This window comes from Cololabis saira, chromosome 8, assembly GCF_033807715.1.
Source record: "Cololabis saira isolate AMF1-May2022 chromosome 8, fColSai1.1, whole genome shotgun sequence".
In the NCBI taxonomy this organism is placed as follows: Eukaryota; Metazoa; Chordata; class Actinopteri; order Beloniformes; family Belonidae; genus Cololabis; species Cololabis saira.
In genome coordinates, this window is record NC_084594.1 from 23,520,812 (window position 1) to 23,539,419 (window position 18,608).

The 18,608-nt window shown below is 39.3% G+C and overlaps 1 protein-coding gene across 2 annotated transcripts in view; it reads left to right on the plus strand.

The window, feature by feature from the left end:
* sema3fa (sema domain, immunoglobulin domain (Ig), short basic domain, secreted, (semaphorin) 3Fa) overlaps positions 1-18,608 on the plus strand; it is a 51,865-nt gene that overhangs the window by 11,789 nt on the left and 21,468 nt on the right. For both annotated transcript variants that reach the window (XM_061727313.1, XM_061727312.1), the window contains exons 3-4: positions 17,251-17,411; positions 17,497-17,559. In XM_061727313.1, the coding sequence (XP_061583297.1) occupies positions 17,251-17,411; positions 17,497-17,559 (224 nt within the window). The remainder of the gene's footprint in view (positions 1-17,250; positions 17,412-17,496; positions 17,560-18,608) is intronic.

The following is an 18,608-nucleotide window of genomic DNA, read 5'->3' on the forward strand; positions in this document are numbered from 1 at the left end:
TGATGTCTCACTATTGGATTAAACACACACACACACACACACACACACACACACACACACACACACACACACACACACACACACACACACACACACACACACACACACACACACACACACACAGCAACAGCAACATTTTTCCCTTCTCTGCTTTCTCCTGTCAGGGCTGAAGTTCATTATTTTGGTTACTACCCACTCCCACTTTCATATGCTCTGCCAACTCTCTCTCTGTGTGAAGCATGCTGTAACTGATGAAAACCAAGTATGTCAGACGCTAACTTCATTACAGAACCCACTTGGAAGTTTGATATGTAAATGCTTGGCAATTACCAGGGCCTTCCTTCTCAGATGTATTTAATTCATATCAGATTCGTATAGTTCCATTAGCTGCCATTGCTTTAGGTAGTGATTCCTGTATTTAAGGTTAAGACCTCTATGTGGGATCAAGCCTGTGTGGCCGAGAACCTACTGAACCCACCTTGTGAAGGAGGAAGGGCAGAATGTGGTGGAACATGAGGTTTCCAACCCCTGTTTCTGGGTTAGTCCACTGATGGGCTTCCTGATAATTATGTAGGGAGGAGATGGCCTCTCAGCCCTGATCTTTGTGGCGGTTATATTGACATGATGCCAAGATTTTTCCTTTTTTTCAGTGCCTGCCCTTTTCACGCCCCTTTGCGTCCAAGCTTTGTTAGTTAACCCTGTTCTCAGGAACCTTGTCTAGGTGTCCTTCATGGTATCTTGGCAATGTTGTCCATAGTGTTTGTGCCATATGTTTGTGTCTGTGTCCCTGCACATATAAATGAGAAATGGGAGTAAGGGCCTCCAGTGTTGCTGTTGTTTTTGTTGTTGTTGTTGGAGTCGACGCCTCACTCATCCTTGTGAATGGACTGTTTGGACTCAATAGGAGAGGGGCGTTTGGGTGGGCCGGGTCCATCATTCATTTACTTCATTCGTGTCACTGCAGGGATGCAGAGGGGGAGTGGTATACAACTTTGGCATAGCATTGATGCTCGGGGCACCTTCCTATGTCTGTTTCCTCCATCTGCACACTCTAATCAATCCCTCACCATCTTTTCCACCTCTTGGCATGGCTGGTGAAATAGCCATCACTCAAAACTTAGCTATGATTATGGTCTCTCATCTTCTGCCAGATTTCATATTAGATGAACTTATCCTCCTCCAGACATTGTGCATCAAGGGACTACATTGATGGACGACCAGAGACAGCTTTTCGAAGAGCTTCCAAACGGAAGCACTTCCTGGCACAAATACAGGGCAGCAGCCTTTCTTTTTTTTCACGGCTGACAGATCTACTTTTAATGTGGTCAATTCAGCCGAGAATGGGACAGAGGAAATACGAAATGTCGTGCGACACTGGGAAGATCTCCAATCCAACTGATGCTTTGTTCAAGTGTAATCGCCTTTAGAAAATCTAACATGCTTGGAATTCATTAGTCCATGGCTTAGATTATGCCAGTGTTGCTGGTAAACAGGATTGGCACACAGTGTGAAATTTACCTTTTCCCTACCGTGGCTGGATTACCCTGTCTTAATAAACCATCTGTGCATGATTAATTAGTCACAAATCATTGCAGTACACCGTGAGCCATTCAAGTCACAGACAAAAGCGACTTCATTTATCTCTGCTCCGACAAAACTCTGCTGTATTGATGAGCTGGATTCCTGTTTGCAGGATGTCACTACAAGCGCTGTTTATTGTTTAAACAAGGTTGTAAAAATGTTGGACAAATTTTAGAAAAAGCTTAGTCAACCATTACCAGTGCAATTTACGTAAAACCTAAAAATCGCCAAGAAAAACCTGTAATGGAAACACCTAGGATTTAAAAAAAACTGTCAAATGTCCTAAAAAGCTTTTTATGAGGCAGTTTTTTTAGATGTTTTGATAGTCTATGGAAACACTTTTTTCTTATTTCCGCATCTCCGGCATCACTGGATCTGATCTAGCCCCACATATAACCAGACCATATGACCGCACGAATGATCACCTGCTGCCTTTCTCTTCTGTTGTCTATTTTTGCAACAGTGGTAGTGGCAGTAACAATAATTTGTCCAAAACTAAACATGTTTATGTCCATCTTCTTCAAAGTGGAGATGACCTTCTTCTTTGTTTTGAGGAGAAGTCTCCCAGAACGAGATTCTAGGAGAGTTACGCTCATAAAAAGAAGTCTCAAGGGACATAATTTCACGAGAATTACGCTCCTTCCCAAAACACAGTTCGATGGAAAAACTAGCGTCCTGCAGCAGCATCTTGTTGCAATTTCACTATTGTTTCTTTTGTTTGGCAAAAAGCACCTTATGTAAAACATACTCATACTGTTAGCTAAATTACACATACACATTGGTGGCAGGTGTGATAGACGTGTCCATAGCTGTCTGTTTGTGACTGGATCCCTCACATTTTGATAACTGGTGTAAACATCACTATAGATGAGGAATACTCCTTTATAATTTAAATGATGGTACTTCACATTTCACACCTAATAGTTTGGAAGACTTGATATGACTGAGGACTTGACTGGATTGGAGTTGCAACATTCAGCCTGTCCGAGTTAGCTTTCACAATCTCCTTTCAGAAACAAACTGAACCCTTTTAATAATCTGATCCCCTCCTCATCTATGGTGGCGCTGCACTAAATATTACTGAAGGAAGCGGCAAGGTAAATAAGGAAGAAAACTCACTCCTCTATTGTTTAATATATCGCTGTTTCAGCACTATTTAGTTTGCAAACATCGTTGCTCTTGTGAGTGTTTCCCAGCAATTGTGATATATATTTCCGTCCGACCATACTTCTATCAGAGTTTTAACGTAACTTCACTCAACAAGGCTTTCACTCATTTCACTCATAAATCACTACATGCAACATGCACGTTTGTTTAGGTTATATGTACCCACGATACCCCTCGTTATAGTCCACATTTAGTCCACTTGAAGTCAGGCCCAGACAACATTTTTTTGGTGGACCAGAGTCTGTTTCTTTGACCCGAATCATAGTTCAATTGTGTATCCACACCACCTCCCCCAAATGAACCGGGCTTTCCGGGCAAACAAACTCTGGTCGGCATAAAATGGTGCCGGCAGAGATTAGTTATATAGTTGAATTAAAAACTGAGATTTTTTCTCTTCCTGTAAATGTATATTAGTACTTATTTAAACATACTTGCAAAATGAATCTTCAAAACATCATTAACTGTAAGGAAAACTATTCACACCTGTGGAGTTAATGTATGATTCTCATCTTTGTACCATGAAATATTAACAGTAGTTCATCCCTTTTTTTAAAGGGGTGACCTTTTAGCAATTTCCATGTAAAAAGTATTATTGCAACATTTCTTTTTTTTTATAGCAAGACCTGATTACGTGAGAATCCAGAGATAACTTCTCAGCACTTCCGAGTTTCTTTCTCTTCCTCTTTCTCTCTCTCGTGACAGTGTTGCAAACGATTCACAAATACTTCAGATCATCATCATTTGAATGCTAGAAGAGCTGCAGCAGAACATATGAGAAAGTTGCAAGAAAAAAAGCCCCTAACCGATAAAAATAAAAAATAACATCTCTGTTCAGATCTGATGAATGAAAAACGGATAATACAGATAGCAGAAGGGGATGGGCGAGAACAGGGTGAGAGTAGAGGTGCATGAAGTGGCAGGGAATATCTCTCCATTTCTTGTGTCTGTGTTTGGTTGCCTTATCAGTGCCGTGTGGATGGCTGAGCATGGATTTATGACAAGGTGCAACATCTGATGATAAGCGGCTTTTTGGCATCTATGTGTCTGTATCACACCATTTGAGGACGGGGTGGAGGGTGACACTTACCAAGATTTCCCCCTCCCACGTTGCCTCCTTCCACATGATGAAACTTTCTCCTTCGTCTTTTTTATTCACATATATCATAGTCTCGTGTGATCAAACAGTCTCTTGAGTTTAGTTTCTTCTGTTACACTTAAATGATGTCTACCGTAAGTGTAGGATTGTTTAGTGACGTGTGAGCCTCAACCAGTGGTCTGTGAAAATTTATAGCAAGCAACAAACACGTAGCTTGAGGTGCAAATGCATTACACCGACAGTGGTTAACTTTTCTAAAGGTCAGTTCAACATTTCTTATCTATCTCCGCTAGATCACTGTGCAGATCTGCCAGCAACAACATACCAGAGAAATCAAAGCAATTCTGAGTCCTTGCATGCACAGCTTCTTTTTTTTTCCTGGTAATTGATAGTCAGTAATCTGAACAAGGCATTCCTCTTCCTTTGTGGCTAGAGTGTGCTAACTGCTCTGCAGTATTGACAAAATGAGTTTATATCAACCACATGGAGCAGATTTGATTTAATGATTTGTTTCTGGCTGTTATTTCTTGTTTTTGTTGCTTCTGCTTTAGTTTTTTCTTTTTGTTTAATGAAAAATCTCACCATTCAATATCAGAATCTCATTTAGACAACATTTTTAATACAATTTCACCCAAAACTATAGCTATTCACACATCTTCTCCTCAGAGGCCTTAAACAGACATCTTTTGCATGTTGACCTTCTAGTTGTGGGTGAGAAAAAGGCCAAAGGTCACAGCGTAGGATGTCCCAGCTGTCTATCAAACATGAAAGACACCAAATTAACAGGCCTTTGTGTTTTAAAAGGTAAGCATGGGTGCCTCAGTCAGCTTGGAAAGTTTAAAAAGAAAAAAAAAAGATTGCACAGACAGACAGTAATCTAAAGGACCTGTCACTCAGCCTGACCTTGGGATAGCTTTGGTTTAATCGCAGGGAGGGATGACAGTGTGGGGCCCACCTCTCGCTGACAATTCACATTATCCATTAAAGATGTAATGGATGCCAACAGGTTTCGTCTTGAATGACACTTTTTATCCCTTTCAAAGCAGAAATTAAAGCTATTGGAATGTAAATGATTGTATTCAGCCTTTAATTGATTCCCATGAAGCCCTACTTAATTTTAGGCAATTCGGCCCATAAAGAAGTTAATACTGCTTTGTCAGGATACTTAAACAAACAAGCCTCCAAAGGTGATGGTATTTAAGTTGTCTACACTGACTTTTGGTCTTTGACACTACATTTCAATAGACCACATGCTGCGTCACCTGCATCTCCCTGACGTACGTCTGGCTCGAACCTTCAGATAAAAAACGGCAGCATGTCGATAGGATCTGCAAAAGTATTTTATCTTATTATGATCACTAAAAGGTGAATGTGTGAGAATTTTAGAATGGTCCCACATCCAAGTATTTCCATAACAATGATCAATAGAAGTCCCACATGTCTGCCTTGCTCTCTGCAACCCCTCCTCCACTTCTGCCTCTTAACCCCTTACCGCAAATTCTGACAATTCCCACCACAACCGCGTTCATCTTACATGCACTGAAAAAAAAAGAAAAAAAAGAGCGTCCTGATTTACAGTCATCTTTCCCCACTTCCTATTTATACCAAGCAAACAGACTGACAGGCAGACAGCAGATGCACAAGTGAAGGCGAACTATCTTTCACCTACAGTTTTCACTCAGTCAGATGACTTTCACCAGTTGGTCTCCCTGTTATTTTGTGTTTTTTTTCCCTCTCCATAGCTTTCAACGAACTGCCCTGATAATTTTCTCCACACATTGGAATCATAATCCCCTATGTGTGTGTGAGGCTGTCTTGAATATCTTCCATGCTTAAAAGTTCACCAAAAACCATAAACTGTTATGGCCTAAAAGGAAACAAATAAGGGACAGTGATGTTGGTTTTAACAGCAGGGGATATTGTTTGCCAACATAGTTTGTCTTTACTTGCACATGCACAGGCCATGAAATGAGTTTTTCCTGATAATTGATATAATATTATAATAATTCATATAATAATAACTGATCAGAAAGGAGCTCGAGTTACTGATTCCAGGACACACAGATACAGTTACTCCTTCATTTTGCCTGTTCTTGGAAGGATTTGGAGACAGAATATACTTTGTTTAAACAACCCTAAGAAAAAAATGAAACACTAGAAAGTAACATCTCACATTTGAAGACAGAAATATTTTTCCTGGAGTATGTCCAGGTTACAAGAATTAAGGTGTTACCCGAGTTATTGTCTCTGGCGGAGATTCAATTATTTTTTCTCTTTGAGTGTAATTGCCTTCAGTATTAGCCGGTCAGTGCCATATTGATTTGTTGTCTGACCAACGCACAGTTCGGGAACTAATGGGACGGCTCACCAGGGGAATGTCAGGATTGATTTTTGTGAAAGAGGAACATTTCTTGAGGCAGTTTTTGAGTTTTGAAAGTGGTCATGGGTCTTGTCTTCTGGATCAACTCTTTGTTTTCTGTAATATTTGTCAATTTAAGTTGACATGTTTACATTGTTTAGAGAGCATAATGTTTATCATATCAGTTGACCATATTGGCATAGAAAGCTGCTTTTGGACAAATAAATACAAAATGTAGCTTTGGCCAGAAAGCTTTTGCAAGTGTTTTATTTCAACACATTACAAATTTAGGCTTACAAAAAAATACATATTTTTAGGATTAGATGATTTTATATCCCTCTCTTCTTTTTTCATAGATAGAAAACATGTCAAAGCTGGGTAAACTGTTTATAAAGCAGCAGACGAGCTGGACTGCTGGTTATGCCGTTCGGATGGAAACTAGATTGTTTGAGTTATCTAAAAAAAACAGGAATGGACACATATTCTTCTGTTTAATTAAGTAATTTTAGGCAGTTTCAAAATATTTTATCCACCATTTAGGTTTTCGGTCTTTCTCCATCTTTCACATCATCTTGGGAGGCTGAAACACAAACACCCTCACCATGCACAACAACCGACTGCAAGATTGCATCTCGGTTGATTATCTGGTTGTTCCCAGCCTGTCATATGGCATTAGTGCGTAAGGTTTGACCAGGGATCGAGGCTGACGCGTACCTGGTCGGGGGCGACCCTACCATTGTTTAGCACTGATGTAGGGTCAAGTGTATGCGTACAGCAGTGGGGAATGCAGGATTATGTTGACCGAGCAGACGCAGATGGACAACCACCCATTAATGTGTTGTGGTATGATAATGTCTCGCGTGTCTGCGACTCTGGAGCTCAACTCACTCCCCTGCCTGACCATTTGGACTGAGGGCAGTTTTACACACACTTTACAAACCTTATTTTGCACTTAATACATGCTGAGGTTCATGTTGGCATTTCCCGTACACATTTAATTCTAAGATGATTTTTTTCTAGATGAGTGTCCATCCTTTTGTTGTTGTTTTTTTACTGCATGATTGTCATTTGTGCTTTCAAAATGTACTTAAATCTGCCATACATTAAAAAAAGGATCTTTTGGTCATCAAGATGTGTAACAAAGATGGTATGTGTGGACAGATGAGACAAAGTAATTCATTAAAATACCAGAAATGAAGTGAGAAGCAGAATTGAAATGCCATGATGTGTTAAGATTTACCACCCCTTGTTTGAATATGTCCTTGTGAATAATTACACAAAACACAAGCTGATAGAACTGCATAACCTCCAGCAAAGGTTTATTTTTATTTTTTAAGTAATGCCCTGAAACTTGCACTTTAGAGAGGAAGCATGACCTCATTAGACATGGCACTTGTCAACTCTTTATTCATGCGAGGGCCAAATGCTGTCAGTGGGTGAAGTATTAACCTGGCAGCCATAGAAAAATACATCGCGAGTGCACGCATTTCCCGCATCTCCCTTCTCTTCCCACCTGTGGCATGCTTGGTGCCAAAGAAAAGGGTGAAGAAATCAACAGAAAAAGGGTGTGTTATCTTAGTGGACTGGTATGCAGACAGGGGCTGGTGAAACAGGCAGGATCAGACAAGCCAGGAAAAGGAAAGGTGTCAAAGGAAAAATGGTGATGAGTGAAAATGTATGTTTTCAGATCGACATGGATGCCATAAAACTGTGTGCATGACAACATCTTTGAAGAATTTGCTAAATATTTTGGCAGAAATGCAGCATCTGAAAAGATAGACAGGAAAATGGTAAATGATCATCACTCGTCACTGGGAGATAAATCACTTCTGTTTTATAAAATACACGAAGCATCCTCTAGGATATCCGACTTTGGCCATCACCTTAAATTCATCTAAATGAACGACTGATTAAAAGATTAGAAGGCAGAAAGCGTTCAGGCCTGAAAGAAAGCAGCATAATATCAAATATTTTTCAACCTTATCTGAACACTTGGAGGAACCGTTTCATCCAAAAGGCACCGCAGAACCCCCACCCTCGACACATTCATTGATTTTTGAGGAAAACAAGAACACACAAGTCTACAACTGCATCCAGTCCAACCTTGCAGCTGTATTTATATTTTCATCACAAATCATTGCAAAAGAAAGTGAGAAAAAGTGAGGGAGGAGGTTGAATAGATGAGTTGAGCACAGCTCTACTTAGAAATAAATGTTGGAAAATAAATATGCTAATAAGTTGCTAAATATATGAGGGTTGCTTGCCTGGGTATTAACATTCTGAGAAACACCAGTTGTGTATCTTGAGGACTTGGTAACGTTGAGATTTTGTGTTCAGCGACGGGCCACACCACCATGATTAGGTTGGGATAACACTTGAAATGAAGGCTGTCTTTGGTTGTCTATAGAAAATGGTAAATGACCAGCAGACTCCTGCGACCTCCAAACCACCCGGACCCCCTCGTTCCTTTCTGTGGCATTTGAAAAACGTCACGCTGTTCCCTTAGTTACTCCTACAAGACAAGCGTTTAGAGCTGCTGGACATTTTTGACATTTGAATGTAAACGTCAGGGTCATTTGCTAAAAAAAAACAGGCACTGTTTTGTTTTTTGTTTGTTTTGTTTAGTTTTTTTCAGAGAACAGTTCCCATCAACCTAATATAAAGTTTGCCCCCCCCCTTGCATCTGGGAAAATATCTCCCAGCGTATCACTAGGTTTCTCTTTCTTCTTCGTTTGACCTCAGACATCATTTCCAATATGGACTGAATTTGACACAATCATGTTGGACAACACTTCCTATGAATATTTGTATAGAAGGACATAGCTTGTTATTAAGTATAATGATTATTGTCAGATTCATCATTTTACTCTTTATCGGGAATGGCTGTCATGTTTGCATGATCTTGCTTCCTCTTTGGTTTGTCAACTCTTACCTTTATGTTTTCTTACTTTAACACAACTCTCTCTGTTGCTCGACTTAAACTGTCAGCTGAGATTCTAATCAGTGTTTTTTTTTTATATTTGGGCACAATTTTAGGGTGTTCTTCACTCCATCTTGTGGCTGGTATTAAAGAGCCTTTGTATGTCTTTGTTAGCTTTGTTTCTTTGTTCCTTCTGCAGCAACAGCGGGGCTATCAGCCTTTCTGAGCGCTGGCTGCATAACTGGACCTCTCCTCAAGTTGGAGTCAGAGTTTCCATGGCTCTCTTTCTCTCTCTATCTTTCTCTCTCCGTCCCTCTCTCGCCTGCCTGCTTTGATAAATGGACGTTCTTAGATTCGCTGTCAGGCTTCTCTACTCTTGGGATTCCTCCCCTCATTCTCACTCTTCTACCGCAGCATTTTGCTGTTGTGGGTGAAAAACGACCAGAGGGAATAAAGTGGATTGTCTGTGCCGGGCTGGAGAGTGGGAACACCCAGAGCGAGTAGAGGTGGCTGCTGTGCCTGCTAGACCCAAAGTCAACACTTGCTGTTAATGGTCTCCCTCTAAATTTACCTTCTAATTACCCCCCTCTTATTGCCCCCAGCTAGCAGCACTATAGCCATGACCTTGGAACACAAGGTAGCAAAAAGTTGTTTTGAAAATTATTCTTTGTTCAAATCTGCTTCAAATAAGCAAGATGAAAACTGATCTGTGGACAGCTTGTCTGAGGAAAGATACACATTTCAGTCCATCTAATTAAATCAAGAATCGGGATAGATCTATAAATAGGAATGAGGGGATTCTTCTGAGAAAACATTTTACATCTGGCTCTGTGTTAGCGCAGCTGACAGAGAGGGAGAGTATTTGTTCTGAGAGCCGGGTCAGAGGTCAGCTGGCGAGAGGAGGATTTTTCATTCATTCATACCAGACCTGTCTCATAATTCAGCCCTTTTGGTGATCTCTCTAAACTGCATTGTCACCACTGATCACTGCCACTACCCCAAATAAAACCCGCTGCAAGCGACAGCGCAGCTACAACAACAAACAGAGCTTCATCATCATTACAGAAGCGTGCAGCATCAGCGTGACCACCAGCCCAAATATACCTATACATATAAACATTTGTGCATGCAACAGCCAGCCACAGGCCCGGGCGGCACCCCACGATTAAACCATAACAAAAATGAGGAACGAGCTAGTGGATTTCATGTCCTTCAAGATCCAGAGATAAGTGCTGGAAACAGATCTCCTGAAAGGCAGGTTGTTAAAGTATTAGAGCTCATCACCAGCAGGAATTTCTCATGTTTCTTGGCGAGAACCGTGAAGTTTTGTTGCTGGGAAAATTGAATGGTCTTCTTTAAGATAATCGGCTTTATATATCAAAAAAATATTCGGTATACACATTTTCTAAATATATGCTGTACTTGTTGATCATTTATTTCATTAATCAGTTTGGTTTTGAGGCCATCTTTCAGTCAAATGTTGGACTATAGTAAAAACTGTCACTCTCAAGTATGTGAAGGATGAGAATGAAAGATTCAAATGTTTTGGTTTGGTGTTATAGTTGCGATATATTTATTGTGAGAAGGTAAAACCTGCTAAAAGCTGGCTTTTTTTTCTTTTATGAAAAATTACCTTCCTCGGTCCCTCCCTTTTTTTAACTTATTAATCACTCTAACATCTCGTAAAAGCCGCAGTCCAACATCTATCCCCGCTGTTCCTCTCCTCGATCGTACCATCCCAGTCTCATCATGACCACCCAGCTCTCTCGAGTGCAAGGAGCCCAAGATGAGCTTTCACCTCAGACCTCTTTAACCTTTCACCTGTAGCCTTGCAAAGCCGTTCAGGGCAGCTGTCCGATGCATTGGTATGCACAGAAAAGGGAGAAAAAAAATGCATCCTGGCCTCAGACCCACCTCAAGCTTTTTTATTAGTGTGCGGCAAGTATTTATAGGTAAAACTAATGAGTCAGGCAAAGAAAGTTTGTTTTTATTATTTTATTCGTTAGTGAAGTGTTTCCTTATCATTCCTCTTGGGAAAATTAAAAATTGATCATTGTAGAGAGCCAATAGAATTGCATTTGTACGACAAATCTAATGTTTTGCAAATTCTCCTCAGTCCATGTGATACCCATTTCCTCTTCATATATCTACACAAAGTATTGCTGTTCTATAAAATAAATTTGATTAAGGTCAGGTTTGGAGACCAGACAATGAGAAACTAAGCTAAGCTGTCAGTTAAAGGAGCGATCTTCTTCTCCCCCGTGCTTTAATTAACCTTTTCTGTCATGTGAAACAGCAGAAATAGATTTGTTGTAATCTCTCATTTCCACTCAGGAAGTGAACTCACTGCTTAAATCAATCTCTGCTTCCAGTTCGTGCAAAGAGAGATGGGTGTATGACTGATTTGATGTGAGGATCAGGGAGCTCTACTTTAATTTTCTGTGAACACGCTCTGACTCAAATATACACAGTGTATCAGTGGCAGACGAGCGTGAAGAGCATCTGAGTGACAGCAACCGGAAGCCCAGAGATAAGACGTAATCTGCTGCCAATTATTTCTCTTTGCCAGGCGCAGGTAAGCAGACATCAGCTTCGGCGACATGTGTTCTGAGTCAATAGTCCCAACCCCGATGGGTGCTGAGAGGCTGATTATTAGGTGCTGAACTGAAGCAGATACAAAAGACAAACAGTATGACAGGTTGAGCTGATAAGGCTTCCGCCTGCTGTTCAGGTTCTGATATCCGCGGTGACCTCTCCATCCTTCTAACAGACAAAGAGTCACTGCCTCATACATTCAACGTTGAGGTCAGTATGTCTTTGTCTCCTAATCACCACTTCATCAAAAGTTCCTCCAGTCCAAAAGGACATTTCAAGTTTGTCATACCCTTCCAAATACAAAGATCCAAGTGTGTTTTTGCTGTTCTGCAAGAGTTAGGTTTTCTTTTCCCATGTAACTGCAAGAAAAGGGTCAATTATTTCTCGATGGTTGTAAAGTCACAGCGATCAGAGAAGAAGGTTTGACTGTGTGGATTTAAGAGCCAGTCAACTATGTCAAAGTCACAGAACTTTTCCAGACAGCTTTGAAAAAATTTAATTACTTAAGGGACACATCCTCGCACGCTTGGCTGCAGAGAGGCTTCAGCAAGGTGGGGCCACACCTCCACTTTAGTACAATGAAAACTTGAGCCGAATGGAGAATTCAGACAACATGCCATGGATGCCTGGGCAGGTATGTGGGATTTTCTGCTGCTTGCTCCCTCAAACCCCTTTTTTTTCTTTCAGTCAAATGAAACACTGTTGGTAAGAAAGGGGCTAGACTCTTAAAGGCATGAAAAGGAGCATTAGCAGGGTCTGGGAGTGTATCCTCCTTCCTTTCTCTGCAAATACAATTCAGGGGTAACTTTGAGTGTTACCAACAATAAAAAAAAATGGTATCAAGACTTTCCAAAGGTGTTATGTGTTCTAAAAAGTTTTTTCACAAATATCAAACATACAAAAACACATATATAAAACATGTGTAAGAAAAAGAACAACTTTGGTGTGTAAGGTTTTACTTGTATCAAAAAGAGAGAGGCTTATGCCGGTTGGGGATGGGAGGTGGGGTTGGGAACAAGCTGGCTGGACGTTTCAGGGTTAACCAATCAGAGAGAGCAGATGCAGGGAAAAAGTTCAATCTGCGGTTAAAGCGCCTGTCTGGCACCAGTGGTTGTAACAATGATGGAGTTTGAAAGCAGTCAGGTGTGTGCTTGTTTGTCACAACTCCAAATATCTTTGTGATTCCGTTGTTTTCCCACGGGTGAAAACTTTAAAAAAGAATTGATTTTAATGTCACCGTACAGACGTTTTTCATAGAGGCTAAGGAATGTTGTTCTTGTCACCCTGCCATGATTTCTAGCTTGACTGACAAAGCTGGCTGTAAACAGCTTGTGACCTCTTCCAAAGATTCATCTGCTTAAAGTAACAGCGGGAGAAGTTTTCAATCTGACACTGGGGAGAAATAAGTGCATCAGAATCAGTATAGCTGCCATTCAATGACCCTCGTCAGGGCTTGATAATATTTATGAGCAATGAATCCATAAAATGTATTTTACGTCAACTATTATTATTATCATTATTATCATTATTATTTTTCTAATTCAAAAAGTGGAGTTATATAAACATACTGGCCTTTTAAGGGTAAAAAAAAACATTTATTATATGATGTGTACATTTCAAGTACTTTTAAAAGACTGACTTCATAAAGTGGAGAAAAATATTAATTTATAATATTTTTACAGCAGTTTTTGAGAAGGTAAGATATTTTGTCCTTGGGGACAAATGAGTTAGGATATTAAAAAGGACCTCTCAAGGGAAATAGTTTCAATAATGTACGCACTATTCAGTAATAAAAGTCAGTTATTCCTTCACCTGTATCTTCTCCGGTGCACCTGATGATGGGGAAACAATTAACAGCTTTTTATTTTTTGTGTTTTAAAAACATTACTGATTTGATAAATCTCATAATTTTGATTAAAAAAAAGAAACTCAACATCACGTCACACATACACATTAACCATCACCGTGATGATGATTATAAATTGTCTTTAGGAGTGACTGTGCTCAGTCTCTTTTCTCCTTCATCTCTGCGTGGCTCTGTGATGGACAGGTGACCTGTCCGGGGCGTACCCCACCTCTCACCCGTTGACAGCTGGCATAGGCTCCTGTCATTCATGTTCTTGGACAGCAGACCCGATTAAGTCCCACACAAGCTGGTCTCCAACAAACTGAAGACAATTTGCTCACACGGGAAGAAAAAGATGCTTTTGTTCCTTCTGCCTGCGTGTCTGGTAGTGATTAGCCTCCAAAGACCTCACTGGGAAACTGGCTGATATACGCCAGATCCTGACACTCGTGCCCCATTGTTGCTGAACTTACCAGCTGGTTGTAAATTCAGCCATTTAACACGGTGTCAAGGCCGTGTTTTGTTTTGTTTTGAAACATTTTTTTTTGGCTTCAGAGGACACTTTTTGCTGAGACGCAACCCACAGGAATGCTTTTGTAAAGATTAATTTGTGCTGACAATAGATTGCATGCACACTTTGAGGTTGACTGTTATCATACTTCCCCCCTTATCTCACCGTGCCACAAGCATTATTTCAAAGTAAATGCGTTTAAGCATGTCTTGTCTTGCAAAGACTGTTCATCCGGGTGTTAGATTGCCACTTCAGTTACATGGATAAAAATAGACGGCTAAATGGGGTTAGTATACTGTACGACTTTAACTGAGTTTTGCATTTTAGCGCAAAGGTGACTTCACATAGACTTCACGTTAGTGAACATCAGCAGGACAGAGAGAAAAATCCAATGTGCTGTTTTATGTTCGCTTGAACTTTACAGATAAACACGTTCCCCCTCTCACGTCATACATTGAAAAGGCTGAGCTTCTTGCTTCATTTTCCTTGTGAGAAATTTACAAAAAATTTCCATGAAAACATGTTTTCTTGTCTGGCTGAGTTTAATCAAACATATTTTCCATCATCTGTTAGCAGTTAGTCACTGTAGTTAAATTTGAAAAATAAGGCAAAAACTGTGGGTTTTGATGTAGTTGTTGAATAGAAGAGCTAACTTGCTAGTTTTTAGAAAGTTGTTTTATTTTGAAGGGCTTCAAAAGGTTTCACGGGTTTGATCCTGTGATCCTGAACAGAAAACTGACATGAAAGGCAAATACCAAGCTTTTAGACACCGGAGGGTGAGCACTCTTAATGGGTCGTATGTTTTGACAAACGTTTACTTGTAATATAGTAGGTCATCTGTCAGTCTGCCTGCCAGGTCTTGTTGGGGGTGATGCAAGTGTTGGACCTGTGGCAGCCAGTCACCACCTGCAGGTCCCCTTTCTATTGCCTGTGAGTGTGAACGTGAGTCCACAGGTGATTCAATATGGACTATCCACTATTGTTGTCTGCTGCCTTTTTTTGCACACAAAAAAGAGCTGGGATCCTGTTAGAGAAAGGGTGGTGCTCTAGCTTTTTAGTGTGTGTAGTCTTTAAATGAGTAGACACCTGACAGGCTTTACAGCAGGACATTTTGAGTTTGTACTTCTTAAAATATGAACTAAGTATTACAGTTGAAATTAATTGATATCAATGGAAGTTGCAATTCTTCAGAAGTTTTCAACGGATGATTCATGCTATGTTACGACGGAGTATTAGGGCCAAACTAAGACAAAAAAAATTATAGGAAATTACGAGAATAAAGTCATAATATAATGAGAATAAAGTTGTAAAATTACGAGAATAAAGTCATAATGTTGCGAGAATAAAGTCGTAATAGAATAAAGTCGTAATATTATGAGAATAATGTTGTAGTATTATGAGAATAAAGTCATAATATTACGAGAATAATGTCGTAACATTACGAGAATAAAGTCGTAATATTACGAGAATAAAGTCGTAACATTACGAGAATAAAGTCGTAACATCTTCTCCCTGTGTTAAAATGAGGAATATTTAGCATCTTGTGATGTTATATTTATATATTTATAATATATTTAATATTACAACTTTATTCTCAAAATATTACGACTTTATTCTCAAAATATTACGACTTTATTCTGGTAATATTATGTCTTTATTCTCGTAATTTTACGACTTTATTCTCATATTATTATGAATTTATTCTCGTAATTTCCATTTTTTTTGTCTTAGTTTGGCCTTAATACTCCGTCGTACTATGTACAGATTGATTGGGATTTTAATAGTATGTCATACTACTTCATGCTAAAATTAGATATAAACTACCTGAACTCTTGCCAACTTGTCATTGGATCACCCAACATGGATGTCGATGCCAAACATGAAAGTTTATTCTTGTACACTTTTTAACTTGGTTATATCCGTCTTCTATTTGGTTTATGATCCAACAAATTGCTTTCATTTTCAATAAGGACACCACACTTGCACAAAGCCTCTTTATCCCAGAGAGTATTTATTGAGCATGTTTTTGGAAGCCACATCCTAAAGGTGAAGGACATGCCTGCTTGGTTTACTTGCAGAGCACCGTGGCAACAGCATTTAACAATATCTGAAGGAGGCTCAGCACATGAGCAGAAGGGGAGACTTTCTAGGAAAGAATTCATGTCAGAATTTGAACACGTCCTCTGCACCTGGAGCGCTTTGTGCCCTCTTCAACTCTCTGCTAAGTAGGAAGACATTCTGCTTCATTCTGGTGAAGTAAAGTTGTAATAAATGTAGTTGTCTTGTCAAATCTTTTTCATTATCACTGTGTCAGACTTGTCTACATGGAAGAGTGGAGTCATTTGACTGGTCTAATTAAAGTGGATCTTGGACAGGTCCTCCATCGAGTCAAGTTTTCTTTATAAATAAAACAGTGCAAGAGCAGGCTCAGTTTTCCCAATCTCCACTTCCCCAAGGAAGTTGAATGATAGAAAGGAAAACACATTATATTCAACAGGCAAGTGGGCGGTAGGAGAACCAGCATTAAAAAAAGAGTCTGTCTGTCTGTCTGTATGTGAGCCACTTCAGATCAGTTTTATTTCAAAATGGTCTTAACAGTGATGCGGGAGGAGGTCTAGTGATATTACACTTATTTATTGCTGCTTTTTTAAACAATTCCGACGAAGAGATAAAAGAAAAGGCTTACCTCTTCTTTACAGCTTTGCCGTCTCCAAAAAAAGATGAGGTCAAAGTGCAAGAGCATGGACATCATCAACCATTTGGACTTTTGCAACAGAAAACATGTCATGTGACTTATAATGATTATTATAACTGGCTGATCTACTGCTTGCTGCTGTTTGTTGCTATTCAGTTCAGCCCCTCAAGAGTCAATTAATACCGTATTTTCCTTTGGCAAAGCTTGTCAATTACCAGATTCAGTTAGTTAGTTAGTTAGTTAGTTAGTTTATTTGTCCACAAGTGGAGATTTGTCTTTTGTCTCATTGGTTGTAATCCCATTAAATCAGAATGTATAGTACCATGTCATTACCACTGACACACAGGATTTTTGCCCATCTATGTAAAAAAATTGCAGCTTTTACATCTCCTATGAACATGTCAATGTTATTCTTACAGTAATTAAAAGCTCAGTTTGAACAAAACTGTATATTTTCCTCTTTTTTTTGGGTCTCTGTAGAGTTAAAGTCTACCGGCACCGCGCACCACTTCTCCTTTCTGCTCAATTCGACCGACTACCGGATCCTTCGCATGGACGAGGACCATGACCGCATGTATGTGGGCAGCAAAGATTATATCCTCTCTCTGGATCTGCATGACATCAACAAGGAGCCCCTCATAGTAAGACATTTTCTTCAGAAACATTAACCTGGACAAGCTCAACATGCGCTGACAGCTAACCAAGCCATTTATTTTTCCCTGTCAGATCCATTGGCCTGTTGCACCCCAGAGGAAGACTGAATGTGTCTTGTCAGGGAAAGACACCAATGTAAGTAACAGAGTTGAAAATGATATTTGAATAAATGGGGTTTGTAGTATTTAGTTTCAAGTATTTGGTTAATAAAAATCCCAGAATTATTTTTACCTAGTCTGGGCAACATGCAAACTAATCGCTTAATCTCTGCCATGACATCACGATCAGACCTCTAAAAGTCTAACTTAAAAAAGAAGAGCAATCCTCTTTGATACTTCTTTCTATTATATTGATTTATCTATAAATATGTTGTGGATTTGATCAAAGCCTTTCTCAAAAAGCATCTGCCATGAAGTTTCACTGTTTAAAAAAAAACCTAGTTCCTAGAAGTGAGCAAAATGTCAATTTCTTTTTTTTTTTTTTTTTTTTTTTTTTTCCTTGTCTCCACACATATTAATGATTGGTACCATGACGGTAGAAACCAAATATATATGTGCATTATTACTATATTTAATATATATACATATATATACGCATACATAGCCTATGCGTACACATACATAAATATACACATACAAACCCAGTGTTTTTTTTTTTTGTTTTTTTTTTTGGGGGGGGGGGGGGGGGCAATTTCAATGTCAATTGCTAATAAACCAATAAAAAGCTGAAAAGTATGTGGAAAAATTAGAATTTCCATCCTGTTTTGTTTCCCAGATATAATATCTAATTTATTCCCATCTAGTCGTTTTTATCATATTGCTTTTTGTCTATTGGCGATATTTCTTTAAATCTATTTGTAAGAGAACACTTTTTTTTCCTACTAACGTAGTAAAAGTGATTAAAAGAGAGATTTAAAACCCTCACTGAAAAAGAGAGCTATAATATTTCTGCAAAAGGCAACAAGTACCTTAAACCTCAGTTTATTTTATGATCCGGTTTATGTTCTAGTACTTAATCCATAAAATATTTGTGTATTTTTTTGAGGTTTTGAAAGTGGATGGTGAAATTATCACCCAAAAAAAACAAAGAACAATAATTGTGTTTTTCTGTTTTCGCTGCTTTATTTCTGTGTAAAATAGTGATTGTGGTGCTTTAAATGCCGCCCATGGGTCAGTAGATGACAA